This window comes from Panthera uncia (genome assembly GCF_023721935.1).
Source record: "Panthera uncia isolate 11264 chromosome A3 unlocalized genomic scaffold, Puncia_PCG_1.0 HiC_scaffold_11, whole genome shotgun sequence".
Taxonomy (NCBI): domain Eukaryota; kingdom Metazoa; phylum Chordata; class Mammalia; order Carnivora; family Felidae; genus Panthera; species Panthera uncia.
The window spans coordinates 50,839,150-50,853,316 of record NW_026057578.1 but is presented as its reverse complement, the minus strand read 5'-3'; the positions used below and the strand labels follow the sequence as shown (position 1 = coordinate 50,853,316).

Genomic DNA, 14,167 nt, shown 5'->3' with positions numbered 1-14,167 from the left:
CATCTGTTTTGTCTCTTAAAGTCCTCAAATGAGTGAAGTCATATGATTTTTGTCTTTCTCTGACTAATTTCACTTAGCATAATACCCTCCAGTTCCATCCATGTAGTTGCAAATGGCAAGATTTCATTCTTTTGATTGCCGAGTAATACTCCATTGTGTGTGTGTGTGTGTGTGTGTGTGTGTGTGTGTGCATATACATATATATATCACCTCTTCTTTATCCATTCATCCATCGATGGACATTTGGGCTCTTTCCATACTTTGGCTATTGTTGATAGTGCTGCTATAAACATGGGAGTGCATGTGTCCCTTAGAAACAGCACACCTGTATCCCGTGGATAAATGCCTAGTAGTGCAATTGCTGGGTCGTAGGGTAGTTCTATTTTTAGTTTTTTGAGGAACCTCCATACTGTTTTCCAGAGTGGCTGCACCAGCTTGCATTCCCATTTCTTTGTTTTGTTTCTTAAATTCCACATATGCGTGAAATCCTCTGGTGTTTGCCCTTTTCTGGCTTAGTTTGTTTAGCATTATACTCTCCAGATCCATCCATGTTGTTGCAAATGGCAGAGTTTTCTTCTTTTTTATGGCTGAATAATATTCTGCAGTGTATATGTGTGTGTGTATACATACACATACACTGCATCTTCTTTATCCTTTGATCTATCATTGGACACTTGGGTTCCTTCCATAATTTTGCTGTTGTAAATAATGCTGTAGTATATATAGGAGTGCATATATCCCTTCGAATTCATGTCTTTATATTCTTGGTAAATACCCAGTAGTGTGAATACTGGAACATATGGTAATTGTATTTTTAATTTTTTGAGGGACCTCCATTCTGTCTTCCACAGTGACTGCACAAATTTGCATTCCTGCCAACATTGTGTGAAGGTTCCTTTTTCTCCACATCCTTGCCAACACTTAACTGTTTCTTGTGTTTTTGATTTTAGCCATTCTGACAGGTGGGGTGATATCTCGTTGTGGCTTTGATTTATATTTCCCTGATGATGATTGATGTTGAGCATCTTTTCATGTGTCTTTTGGCCTTAACCATATTTTTGAAATTACTTGTTTCTGCTTCCTCACCAGGTGTGAATTCTTCCAAGGGAAAGACTCTTTTATCCAAAACATAGCAGCATTCCTGATGTAGAGGTGGTTCCCAAGTGATTGAATTGAACTAGTAAAACTAATTATACTTTGGTCTAGTTCATTTCTCAGACTGATTGTGTGTGTCATATTTTATAGCTAGGTATTGGTCTAAGTTTCAGAAAGTCTATCTTTTTAATCCTGTCGAATGAATTGGACTTAATTATGTAAGGAAATGCTTATTTATTCATGATTTTATTTTAGCTGTATGAGAGTAACCTTAACTGTAAGGCTCAGAGGAGCTTTATTTACTTCTTTGGAATTGGAACTATAAGTAGGTTGTTTCATGCTCATTGGGCAAGAATTAAATTGCTCATACTTTTAAAGTTACAGCAAAGAGATCCTGATACGTGTTCTGTTATTACAGTGCTATGTGAGACTGTGCTGTGTTCAGTTATTACAGTGCTGTGTGAGACTTAGCAAAAATACTGTTTGGAAGGGAACAAAATTTCGAATTTGCACAAAGATTTTGTATGCTAATTTTATATAATCATGGCCTATTTTGATACTCTGTACAGTCTTTTCTTACCTTAAATGGGTTTCAGGCACCCAGCATTGTATTCTTTGGCAGTGTAGTGGAGAGCATTACTCTATGTTTTGAAAAGCTGGGTTCTAGTAGTAACTCTGCCACTAATTAATGCTCTTGACCCAAGCAGTTCTTTTCTGTTTGCTTGGCTTCTCATTTGTAAAGTGAGAATTGTTGAAACCAGTTATTAGCACATTTTCTAGTTGTTTGAATTTTAAAAATTATGATTATAGTATAATTGCATGTTCAAAACTACAGTCCAGTTACCAGTAGAGACTACTAAATTTTTCCAGGTAATTCTATCAGTTTCTTATTTTTGGATGTGCAGCATCTGGGCTAATAAACACGGTAGATAGTTGGATAGGGAAAATTTTATTTAACTTGAAAGTTTGAGATATTTTTGATCTCAGTATATATAGCTTTGGGAAATATCTATTGGAAAACACTTTTAGAAGAAGAAAGCAGACATGCTGGATCTGTGACCTCACTTATAACTGGTCAGATACCTGGGCCTATATACAAATATTTGATACTGTTTTTAAAAAAGTGGTCTGTTGGGGTGCCTGGGTGGCTCAGTCAGTTGAGTGTCCAACTTGGACTTAGGTCATGATCTCATAGTTCATGAGTTCAAGCCCCGCATCGGGCTCTGTGTTGACGGTGTGGAGCCCGGAGCCTGCTTCGGATTCTTTGTCTCCCTCTCTCTCTGCCCCTCCTTGGCTTGTGTGCGGTCTCTCTCACTCAAAAATAAATAAACGTTAAAAAAAAAAAAAAAAAAAGTGACCTGTTGACTGATACCACTGTAGTTTCTTTGGAAAAGGAAATAGTTTCTTGATAAGTACCTGTTTTGAAAGGGACATTTTGTAGCTTGGGGTTGTGGAGGGTGTCATTTAGTTGTCTATAAAGAGCGGTTTGATAACCAGCTATATAGCTATTATTAGAAAGCAGTGTGTCTGGTGTTTTGTCTAGGCAGCAGGGTGGTATTATGAAAACATTTTTGGAATAAAATCTGGTTTGAATTCAGCTGCTGTTTTCTGCCGTCTTTTTTCTCCCCCTCATTTTAAGAAGTGAGTTAATATTGCTTCTCCCCCCTTATTTTAAGAAGTGAGTTAATATTGTTAATATTGCGTATAAGGATTGAGAACTTAAGTACAGTGCCTGGTCTATATTATTATATGTATATAATATATTCTGAGAAGATATCAGTTGTTTTCCCTTTCCTAGTGGATCATTAGAGCATCAGCCTTGAAGGAGTTGTATTGTTTTGTTACATCAGATGTGCGTAAGCGGAAAGCTAGTGGTGGGAGGTAATTTGGAACATTGAGTAGCCCAGATGGACTGGAGAGGAAAGCATTGTGGAAAGGAGGCGGTGGAAGGATGGTTGGGACAGTACTTCTGAGGACCAAGAATATCAGAGAAGTGTAATTTATAGGTACTTGTATTTTTGAACAAGGAAGTGTCTTGGCTAGAACTCAACTTTAGAAAGATTAATTTAGGTAAGTGTGGAAAGGAAATGGAGATGAGGCCATCTAGGAGGTTATCAGTTGTTTAGGTGATAGCTAACTCTAACCTCGAATGCATTAGGTAATGGTACTAAGGAATGAAAGAATGGGAACAAATAAGTTTTAACAAATTAAGGATCATTTTCTTAAATCAGTACCTGGTATTCAGATCTTACTGGAATATAAAAACTCTAAAAAAGCATCATCGAGTATTTACATTTAAAATATGTGTTTGCTCTAGCACTGTTTCTGGCATGATAAAATTGCTTATGGTTGTTTTCTTTCTTCCAACAGAAAGAAATGCAGGAGTTGAAACTAAATAGCAGTAACTCAGGGTCCCCTCATCGTTGGCCTACAGAGAATTATGGACCAGATTCAGTGCCTGATGGATATCAGGGATCACAGACTTTTCATGGGGCTCCACTAACAGGTTAGTTGGCAACTGGATAATTCCAGTTTTTAGTAAAATCACTGTACTTCCCCCTCCTTTACATAGATAACTTGTGAACTCACCTTGTCTATATACATTTGTTTATATACATGTTTATATATGTCTGCTTATATGTTTCTTAAGCTGTGTATGGTATTACTGAGATTTTTCATAACTCCAAGTAGAAACAAAACAAGCTTTCTATGATCCTGTGTATATAAAGACTGAAAGAACCCCTCCATACATACCTCAGAGAAGCTAAGACTGAGATAGAACAATTTCTTATAATTGGGAAATGTTACCTGATGCTGTTGTGCATTAAGAGATGGCTAATTGAAACCTCTTCAGGAATTACTTTGATGATATACTTAGATGTATGACATTCATAGGAAATCTTGTTTATTTTGAAATACAGTGGTTGGTTATACAAAGGAAGGAGGTGGAGCTGGACCATATTGCAATTTGAAGTTGTGGTCTCTAGAACTGACCTCTTGAGCCGTTTTGTGTGTTTCAAATGTGGAGATAAAACTTTGCCTCACATGATTATGTGAGCGTTTGTATATGTGTGGATATTAGGCATTTACTTTAGAGTATTTAGTAAACAACGAACCAAGGGTGTTCCTGTGGGTTGTCTGTGTGCAAAAGTGCTTTGGGCATGTAATTTTATTTAATCATAGTAACCAGAATGGTAGCTACCATTATGAATCCTATTTTTATAGTTGAGGAAGTGTGTTTAGAAAGGTTAGGCAATTTATCCATTATTGTACAGCTAGTTATTGGTAGAGCCAGAGTTTAAACTTCAGTGGTCTCACTTTAAAGCCACTCGCCAGTATGATTATGTTGCCCACAGACCACCAGAAATGATAAAAATGTTTTTTTTTTTTAAATGAGATAGATTCTGAAATGGTAATAGTACCCCCCCCCCCCATTGTTTTTTAACCAGGGATGATTTAGAATAGTGTGTTCCAGTTTAGATGAGCACATTTATGTGATGGTCCATAGGGCCATATTGAAGGCAGCCTCACTGTCCTCGTGTGACAGCGTCTTCTAAATGCAGGAAAAATAATAGGAAGGAAATCTTTGTAAAGTCACACTTACTAAATGTCACAAGTCATAGGTAAATACATGAGATGTCAAGAGTTCAAACACTGCTCACTTAAAAACCTTGTGCACTGTATAGAGCCTTGCATAGAGAAGATAAGTAAACTGGCTAGCCTTTTCTAGGGCTTTTTGAGTGCTGTGTGGAATTGATCATTTAGCAGCTTTTGAGTCACAATTTCCATTTCTTCTATGTACAGACATAAAAGGTCTTCTGGTTGTTAAACATAACATTCACATTGTCTCATTTTATTCTTGCAATTACCCTATGAAATGTGTAGAAGCAGCACATCCTCATTTTACAATTGAGAAAAATGGAGACCCCAAACACCTCATTGACAAGGTCACAAAAGCAGTTTTGTGGCCCTACAAGGTGGAGAGCTCAAGTCCCCCATTTGCCGTTCCTGTGTTTATAGATTTTGTTTTTCTTAATAACAGTAAAAATATACCAAGATAGTTCTTGTCTTTTTAAATAAGATAATTAAAAAACAGTGATTAATAAGCTTATAGGAAATGAAGTACTGAACTGTGTAAATAAACTAAAAACTAACTGTACCACCAAGAGTGCTATTAACATTTTGGAGCATTTCCTTCTGGTTCTTTCTCTTTGTTTACATAAAGAATTTTTAGTGATATTTTTATCATTATTGTCTTATATGTAGATGAGTAATCTGTTTTTTAAATATTAGAGTTCTTAGCATTTTTCTTAAATATTTTTTGAAAATACTGTTAATGAATACAAGGTATCCCATCATGTGGAAGTACTACAAATTTTATTTCTTTATTATTTCCAGTTTGCTGTTAGAAATAATGCTGTGAACACATTCTTAGGATTGTTAGGGTATTTAAAAAATACTTTTGTGTTGGGAAATTGCCTTCTGGAAAAGCTATGCCAGTTTATACTGTTATCACCAATATCTGATAGTGCCTACCTCATTGCATTCTTGCTTAGTGTTAATTATTACCAGTTTCTAAAAACCACCAATTTTTAAAACAAAAATGGTATCAGTTTTCATTTTTTTAATACTGGGCATGTTCAACACTTTATAATCTTTTGTATTTCCTGAATTAATCTGTTTGTTTGGTGCTTTTTTTTTACTAGATTATTTTTAGTAGGTTTATAAGAACTTTAATTATTTGTTCACTATTAAGAGTCACTAGTTACTGATAAAGTCACTAGTTAAATTTCAGACTTTATGATTCTTGGGTCATATCCATCAACTTGTTCTGTGTTCTGTTTCTTTTTTCTCCCCCAGAGTGTTTCCAAAATAACCATCTTTACCAGGCAGTCCATTAGTTTTCCAAATTCAAACGAGCTTCTTTAGCAATTTTTACTGTTCTAATCCCTATAAAGAGAAGATAAATAGACTGGCTAGTCTTTTTCAGGTCTTTTTCAGGGCTTTCTAGAATCAGTTGTTTAGCACCTCTTGGATCATGGTTTCCATTTCTTCCATGTCAAGGCATAAATGGTCTTTAGGTTTTGTTCTCTGATTAAACTTTCATAAAACAGATCAAACAAATGATTGTGGTGGCTTTGCCATGAACACGAATGTCTTCTAGGTGTTGGTTTCCTGATGAAACTCATACAAAACAGGTGGAGCAAATAGTTTGGACATGAGCATGAGTGTCAGTCATGATGTGCCTTTTTTTTTTTTAAATTCTTGTATTTAATAAGCAAAGGAACACATTTTGTGTTACTTATGAGATTCTTTCCATGAATTTATCAGGTGATTTTTGACTGGAACATTTTCAGCTTCAGTTTATAAAATGCAGCCTTGCCATTCTGCATATTTTTAAGTCTCACTTTAAAAATGTGGCCCTGGGGCCATCAGATGTATATTTTAGTTCCTTAAATCCTTCCTGTGACTAGTGTGTTCCCAATATTTCTGATGTTGAATGTAGACTGTGCTTTCATATCATACCAATCTTCCTTAGAAAACGGATCAAACAGTTTCTTCTTGGCTCCTTTTTTGGTGCTTGTTGTGAGGGGCTTGTTCTTGTTGACCACTGTGGTTCTGCTCTCTTATTCCTCATGTGTCATATTTAGGGGTTTTTCCTAGTTTGTCATTTGGTATTCTTTATGGTATATTTTGATGTATAGAAATTTTTAAAAACCTATAGTTAAATCTTTCTTTGATTTCTATTGCTTTTGTAATTTATAGTTCTTGCCTAGGTAGTCTTAACTATAGTATAGACTTTTTTAACTGTTTTCTTTCTTTTCTTTTCTTTTTTTTTTTTTTTTTTTTAGTTGCAACTACTGGCCCTTCAGTATATTATAGTCAGTCACCAGCATATAATTCCCAGTATCTTCTCAGACCAGCAGCTAATGTTACTCCCACAAAGGTAACAAAGGAATAATTTATACATTTATAAATATCTCCTTTTTAATTGTTCAGGCTTCCTTCAAAGAAATTCAAGAAGTAGTTCAGCATTAAAACTTATATGTCCCATAAGATACAGATATTTTAAATTTCTCTCCAGATACAGAGTTTATGCTTCCTACTCATCTTATTTTTATGTTACAATGAGTGTGAACATTTACAATATTTTCTAAATGGGGTGGTGGTGGTGGTGGTGGTGGTGGTAGTGGTAGTGGTGATGGTGGTGGTGGTGGTGATGATGGGTCCTTCATCATTTTGTTTTGGCGGAAATAGGACTAGAATGGCCTTGCTGAACCACTATGTGGTAAGTACTTCAGGCCTAAAGTGGCTATGTAGGTGTCAATTAACACCCAGTATTACAACCATAGTTGAATTATAAAGCTTTGAAGACAGATGGCTTGGGTGCATTTAGACCTTGGCTTTCTGCTCGCTTGTGACCTTGGGCAAGTTTTTAAATCTCTCTATGCATTAGTTGCCTCATATGTAAAATGAGGATAATAATCCCTTAATTCATAGGGTTTTTGAGGATATTAAAATGAGATACTATATTAAGTGCTTAGAACAGTGCCCAGTTGGCACATTAGTAAATACTTGATAAATGTTAGTCTCCATCATCATCATCATTATTGTTAACATCATTTTACACATTATTTAGGAATGAAGAAATTTATTCTGTGCATTTATTGTAGAATTGGATTTTTAAGATTCTGTCATTAGTTAAGACAGTTTTTATTAAAGAAAGGAGTATAACTGTAAGTATCTTTGTAAGTAATGTTGTCTTCTCTTGATGATGTGCTACATACCCTAATGATATTTTTACCTTATAATGCTCATATCTGTGGTTTGTGAGAATTGGTTTGCATCTAGTTATCTGTAATTTTGTAGACAACCTACAAAAAATTTTAACTTTTTTTTTCTTTTAGGGTCCAGTTTATGGCATGAATAGGCTTCCACCTCAACAACACATATATGCCTATTCCCAACAGATGCACACACCACCAGTCCAAAGCTCATCTGCTTGTATGTTCTCTCAAGAGATGTATGGTCCTCCGTTGCGTTTTGAGTCTCCTGCAACAGGAATTCTATCACCCAGGGGTGATGATTACTTTAATTACAATGTTCAACAAACAAGCACAAATCCACCTTTGCCAGAACCAGGTTATTTCACAAAACCCCCAGTTGCAGCTCATGCTTCAAGATCTGCAGAATCTAAGGTTATAGAATTTGGAAAAACTAATTTTGTTCAGCCTGTGCCAGGTGAAGGAATAAGACCATCTTTGACAGCACCCGCACATACAACACAGCCAACTCCTTTTAAATTTAACTCAAATTTCAAGTCAAATGATGGTGACTTTACCTTTTCTTCACCCCAGGTTGTGACACAGCCCCCTTCTACAGCTTACAATAATAATGAAAGTCTTTTAGGTCTCCTAACTTCAGATAAACCTTTGCAAGGAGACAGCTACAGTGGACCAAAAGCTAGTCAAACCATTGGACCTCGAAATACGTTCAATTTCGGAAGTAAAAATGTGCCTGGAATTTCATTTACTGAAAACATGGGTCCAAATCAGCAAAAGAATTCTGGTTTTCGTCGAAGTGATGACATGTTTACTTTCCACGGTCCAGGGAAATCAGTATTTGGAACACCTGTGCCAGAGCTGGCCAACAAGAGTCATGAAACAGATGGAGGAAGTGCCCATGGTGATGATGATGATGATGGCCCTCACTTTGAGCCTGTGGTACCTCTTCCTGATAAGATTGAAGTAAAAACTGGTGAGGAAGATGAAGAAGAATTCTTTTGCAACCGTGCAAAATTATTTCGTTTTGATGCAGAATCCAAAGAATGGAAGGAACGTGGAATTGGCAATGTAAAAATCCTAAGACATAAAACATCTGGTAAAATTCGCCTTCTAATGAGACGAGAGCAAGTACTGAAAATCTGTGCAAATCATTACATCAGTCCAGATATGAAACTGACGCCAAATGCTGGCTCTGACAGATCTTTTGTGTGGCATGCTCTTGATTATGCAGATGAATTGCCCAAGCCAGAACAACTTGCTATTAGATTCAAAACTCCTGAGGAAGCAGCACTTTTTAAGTGCAAATTTGAAGAGGCCCAGAGCATTTTAAAAGCCTTAGGAGCAAATGTAGCCTCAACCACAAATCAGACTCTGAGAATTACAAAAGAACCCACAAGTCATGATAACAAAGATATTTGCAAATCTGATGCTGGAAACATGAATTTTGAATTTCAAATGTCAAAGAAAGAAGGGTCTTGGTGGCATTGTAATATCTGCTCATTAAAGAATGCTGCGACTGCTAAGAAATGTGTGTCATGCCAGAATCTAAACCCAAACAGGAAAGATTTCCTTGGTCCGCCATTAGTTGAAACTGTTTCTGCTCTTACAACTGGCCCAGAAAATACTCCAGATAGATTTACACCGATGACTCCAAAGAAAGAAGGTCACTGGGATTGTAGCATTTGCTTAGTAAGAAATGAACCTACTATATCTAGGTGCATTGCATGTCAGAATGCAAAGTCTGCTAACAAAAGTGGATCTTCATTTGTTCAGCAAGCTTCCTTTAAATTTGGCCAAGGAGATCTTTCAAAGTCTGTTAACAGTGATTTCAGGTCTGCTTTTTCTACGAAGGAAGGACAGTGGGATTGCAGTGTGTGCTTTGTACAAAATGAAGGAAGTTCTACAAAGTGTACTGCTTGTCAAAATCCAAGAAAACAGAGTTTACCTATGTCTTCTGTTCCAGCATCTGCTTCTTTTAAGTTTGGAACTTCAGAGACAAGTAAAACCCCGAAGAGTGGATTTGAGGACATGTTTGCTAAGAAGGAAGGACAGTGGGATTGCAGTTTCTGCTTAGTACGAAATGAAGCAAATGCTACAGTATGTGTTGCTTGTCAGAATCCGGGTAAACTGAGTCAACCCACCTCTGCTGTTCCAGCACCTGCCTCTTTTAAGTTTAGTACTTCAGAGACCAGCAAAGCTCCGAAGAGTGGATTTGAAGGAATGTTCACCAAGAAGGAAGGACAGTGGGATTGTAGTGTTTGCTCTGTGCAAAATGAGAGTTCTTCCTTGAAATGTGTGGCTTGTAATTCCTCTAAACCAACTCATAAACATATTGCAGAAGCTCCTTCAGCCTTCACATTGGGCTCAAAGACTAAGTTAAATGATTCTTCTGGAAGTCAGGTTGGAACAGGATTTAAAAGTAATTTTTCAGAAAAAGCTTTTAAATTTGGTACTACAGAACAAGGATTTAAATTTGGGCATGTAGATCAAGAAAGTACACCTTCATTTACATTTCAGGGTTCTTCTAATACAGATCCTAAGTCAACAAAAGAAGGATTTAGTTTTTCTGTCCCTGTGTCTGCTGATGGGTTTAAATTTGGCATTCAGGAGCCTGGAAATCAAGAGAAGAAGAATGAAAAGCCCCTTGAAAATGACACTGGTGTTCAGGCTCAGGATATCAGTAATCAGAAGAATGGTAATGGTGTGGTTTTTGGTCAAACTGGTAGCACATTTACCTTTGCAGATCTTGCAAAATCAACTTCAGGAGAAGGATTTCAGTTTGGCAAAAAAGATCCTAATTTCAAGGGATTTTCAGGTGCGGGAGAAAAATTATTCTCATCACAAAGCAGTAAAATGGCTGATAAAGCTGACACTTCTGCTGACCTTGAGAAAGATGATGATGCCTATAGAACCGAGGACAGTGATGACATCCATTTTGAACCAGTGGTTCAGATGCCTGAAAAAGTGGAACTTGTAACAGGAGAAGAAGATGAAAAAGTTCTTTATTCACAGCGGGTAAAATTATTTAGATTTGATGCTGAGATAAGTCAGTGGAAAGAAAGGGGTCTGGGGAACCTAAAAATTCTCAAGAATGAAGTCAATGGCAAGCTGCGAATGCTAATGCGAAGAGAGCAGGTACTGAAAGTATGTGCCAACCATTGGATAACAACTACAATGAACCTGAAGCCTCTCTCTGGGTCTGATAGAGCATGGATGTGGTTAGCGAGCGATTTTTCTGATGGTGATGCCAAACTAGAGCAGCTGGCAGCAAAATTTAAAACACCAGAGCTGGCTGAAGAATTCAAGCAGAAATTTGAGGAATGCCAGCGACTTCTATTAGATATACCACTTCAAACTCCTCATAAACTTGTAGACACTGGCAGAGCTGCCAAGTTAATCCAGAGAGCGGAAGAAATGAAGAGTGGATTAAAAGATTTCAAAACTTTTTTGACAAATGATCAAACAAAAGTCACTGATGGAGAGAATGAGAGCTCTGAGGGTGGTGCTGCCACTGCCTCTGATACAACTAACAAGCCAAACCCCGAAAACACGGGGCCCACACTGGAGTGGGACAACTATGATTTAAGGGAAGATGCTTTGGATGATAGTGTGAGTAGTAGTTCAGTACATGCTTCTCCATTGGCAAGTAGCCCTGTGAGGAAAAATCTCTTCCGCTTTGGTGAGTCAACAACAGGATTTAACTTCAGTTTTAAATCTGCTTTGAGTCCATCTAAATCTCCTGCCAAGTTGAATCAGAGTGGAACCTCAGTTGGCACTGATGAAGAATCTGATGTTACTCAAGAAGAAGAGAGAGATGGACAGTACTTTGAACCTGTCGTACCTTTACCTGATCTAGTGGAAGTGTCCAGTGGTGAGGAAAATGAACAAGTTGTTTTTAGTCACAGAGCAAAACTCTATAGGTATGATAAAGATGTTGGTCAGTGGAAAGAAAGAGGCATTGGTGATATAAAGATTTTACAGAATTATGATAATAAGCAAGTTCGCATAGTGATGAGAAGGGACCAGGTATTAAAACTTTGTGCCAATCACAGAATAACTCCAGACATGACTTTGCAAAATATGAAAGGGACAGAACGAGTGTGGGTGTGGACTGCCTGTGATTTTGCAGATGGAGAAAGAAAAGTAGAACATTTAGCTGTCCGTTTTAAACTACAGGATGTTGCAGATTCATTTAAGAAAATATTTGATGAAGCAAAAATAGCCCAAGAAAAAGATTCTTTGATAACCCCTCATGTTTCTCGTTCAGCCACTCCCAGAGAGTCACCATGTGGCAAAATTGCTGTAGCTGTATTAGAAGAGACCACAAGAGAGAGGACAGATTTAATTCAGGGTGATGACACAGCAGATGCAACTTCAGAAGTTGGAGAAGCATCTAGCACATCTGAAACAACAACAAAAGCAGTAGTTTCTCCTCCAAAGTTTGTATTTGGTTCGGAGTCTGTTAAAAGTATTTTTAGTAGCGAAAAATCAAAACCATTTGCATTTGGCAACAGTTCAGCCACTGGGTCTTTGTTTGGATTTAGTTTTAACGCACCTTTGAAAAATAACAGTAGTGATGCCAGTTCAGTAGTCCAGAGTGAATCTGAAAGAAAAGTGGAACCTAATTGCGAAGAGACGAAGAATTCAGATAGCAAACAGTCTTCAGATGGCAAAGTCAAAAATCTCTTTGCTGCTTTTCCAAAAGAAGAGTCCTCAACTAATTACACATTTAAAACACCAGAAAAGGGTAAGCGCTTTGTCTTTGGTATAAACAGAATTTTTTTTCCATTAATTTGTAAATATTTTGCTTGATGCATATACTTTTTGGTAGGATACTAACGTCTTAGTAAAAGTTGGGTTATAATAGCTTTGTGAATAGTGAAAAAATATTGGTGCAGATTTTTTTTCTCCCTAAATCTGTTTCCCTGTGTTTAAACAGCAATAGAAAGTGTGTGTGTGTGTGTGTGTGTAAGTTATTTAGGAGATCTGAGTAACTGGAAGATACTTATATCATGCTTAGTGCAGAGAACAAGAACCTAATACAGTACCAAAGTTTAGTGACTCATGTACTTGAATCATGAGTATTACCTCGAGTCTGATTTTTTTAAGTGTCCATTCTTCAACATATTATTCTCTTGTCACTCAAAAACCATGGTACTGAGATGTTTATAAGTTATGTAAGGAAGCCTTGCTGCTAGTATTAAAAGAGTAAAGAAATTACCAGGATAAATAAATATGTAACACAGCCAAATTGGTATAAATTGAGGTATTCTGGCTTTTTATATTTTAAAATCACATTGACTTTGATTCTCAAAATGTTCAAAAATGAAATACTCTTTATTTTCTAGGATTTAATTTTAGCCTTTTTAAATCTAATCCAATGGCTTTTTGGACCAGCATCCCTTCCTCACAGCCTGAGAACAAAGGTATAGAGCTAGCATTCTCGGTATGAGATGACATCAGTTGTTTTTTTTGTTTTTTGTTTTTTTAAGCAGCTGGTAGTCCTTAGCATAGTAACTGGCTGTATGAAATTAAGTATTTAACACACAGTGTGCATGTTAAAGAATGTGTGTTTAAACAAATACTTTTTGACTAGGGGTGTGTAACACCCTTTAATGCTGTTTTTTGTTTTTTGTTTTTTAATGTACTTGGATGTCATGTTTTCTCACTATTGCAAAGCATTATTTTGAGGTAGATCCATACGGTCTTTACCTTTCACTGCTTTGTACTTCATTATTCTGTCATTTTCAGCTGTGCTTAATGAAGACCTGTGTTTTCTCTAACATTTATCTTTAGCCAGTAAGTAATGTTTCCAGTATCCAAACATGTGATGGCAGCATGTATACACATGGAACAGAGTTTCCTTTTAAGGCTATCCTTTTAGACAGGGTTTAGAAAAATATCATATTTGAAAGTAGACTTCATTTTTAACAGCCACCATTAAATGCTAGTATGTTATAAAAGTGTTGGTATTAGAGTGGAATAATAGGAAGTGGGGGATCTGTTGAAGACCTTCAAGAGCAAGGTTAGGGAATTGAAAACCCATTATAAGTATCTAATAACATATCTTGAGTAACCCAAATATGTTCAATGGTAAAGTGACAGTCCTTGATTTTGGGGGGCCTTTAATTTTTTTTTAAGTTTATTTATTTATTTTGAGAGAGAGAGAGAGAGGGAGAGAGGGAAGGAGAGCATGAGTGAGGGAGGAGCAGAGAGAGGGGGGAGAGAGAATCCCAAGCAGGCTCCACACTGTCAGTGTAGATCCCAGTGTGGGGCTTGATTTCATG

At 36.8% G+C, this 14,167-nt stretch overlaps 1 protein-coding gene across 3 annotated transcripts in view; it reads left to right on the top strand.

The window, feature by feature from the left end:
* Positions 1 to 14,167, top strand: part of LOC125936184 (E3 SUMO-protein ligase RanBP2) — an 82,434-nt gene that overhangs the window by 48,153 nt on the left and 20,114 nt on the right. For 2 of the 3 annotated variants that reach the window (XM_049650131.1, XM_049650133.1), the window contains exons 18-21: positions 3,466 to 3,601; positions 6,948 to 7,042; positions 8,004 to 12,627; positions 13,229 to 13,306. In XM_049650131.1, coding sequence (XP_049506088.1) covers positions 3,466 to 3,601; positions 6,948 to 7,042; positions 8,004 to 12,627; positions 13,229 to 13,306 — 4,933 coding nt within the window. The remainder of the gene's footprint in view (positions 1 to 3,465; positions 3,602 to 6,947; positions 7,043 to 8,003; positions 12,628 to 13,228; positions 13,307 to 14,167) is intronic. The other variant, XM_049650132.1, reaches the window with a different exon arrangement.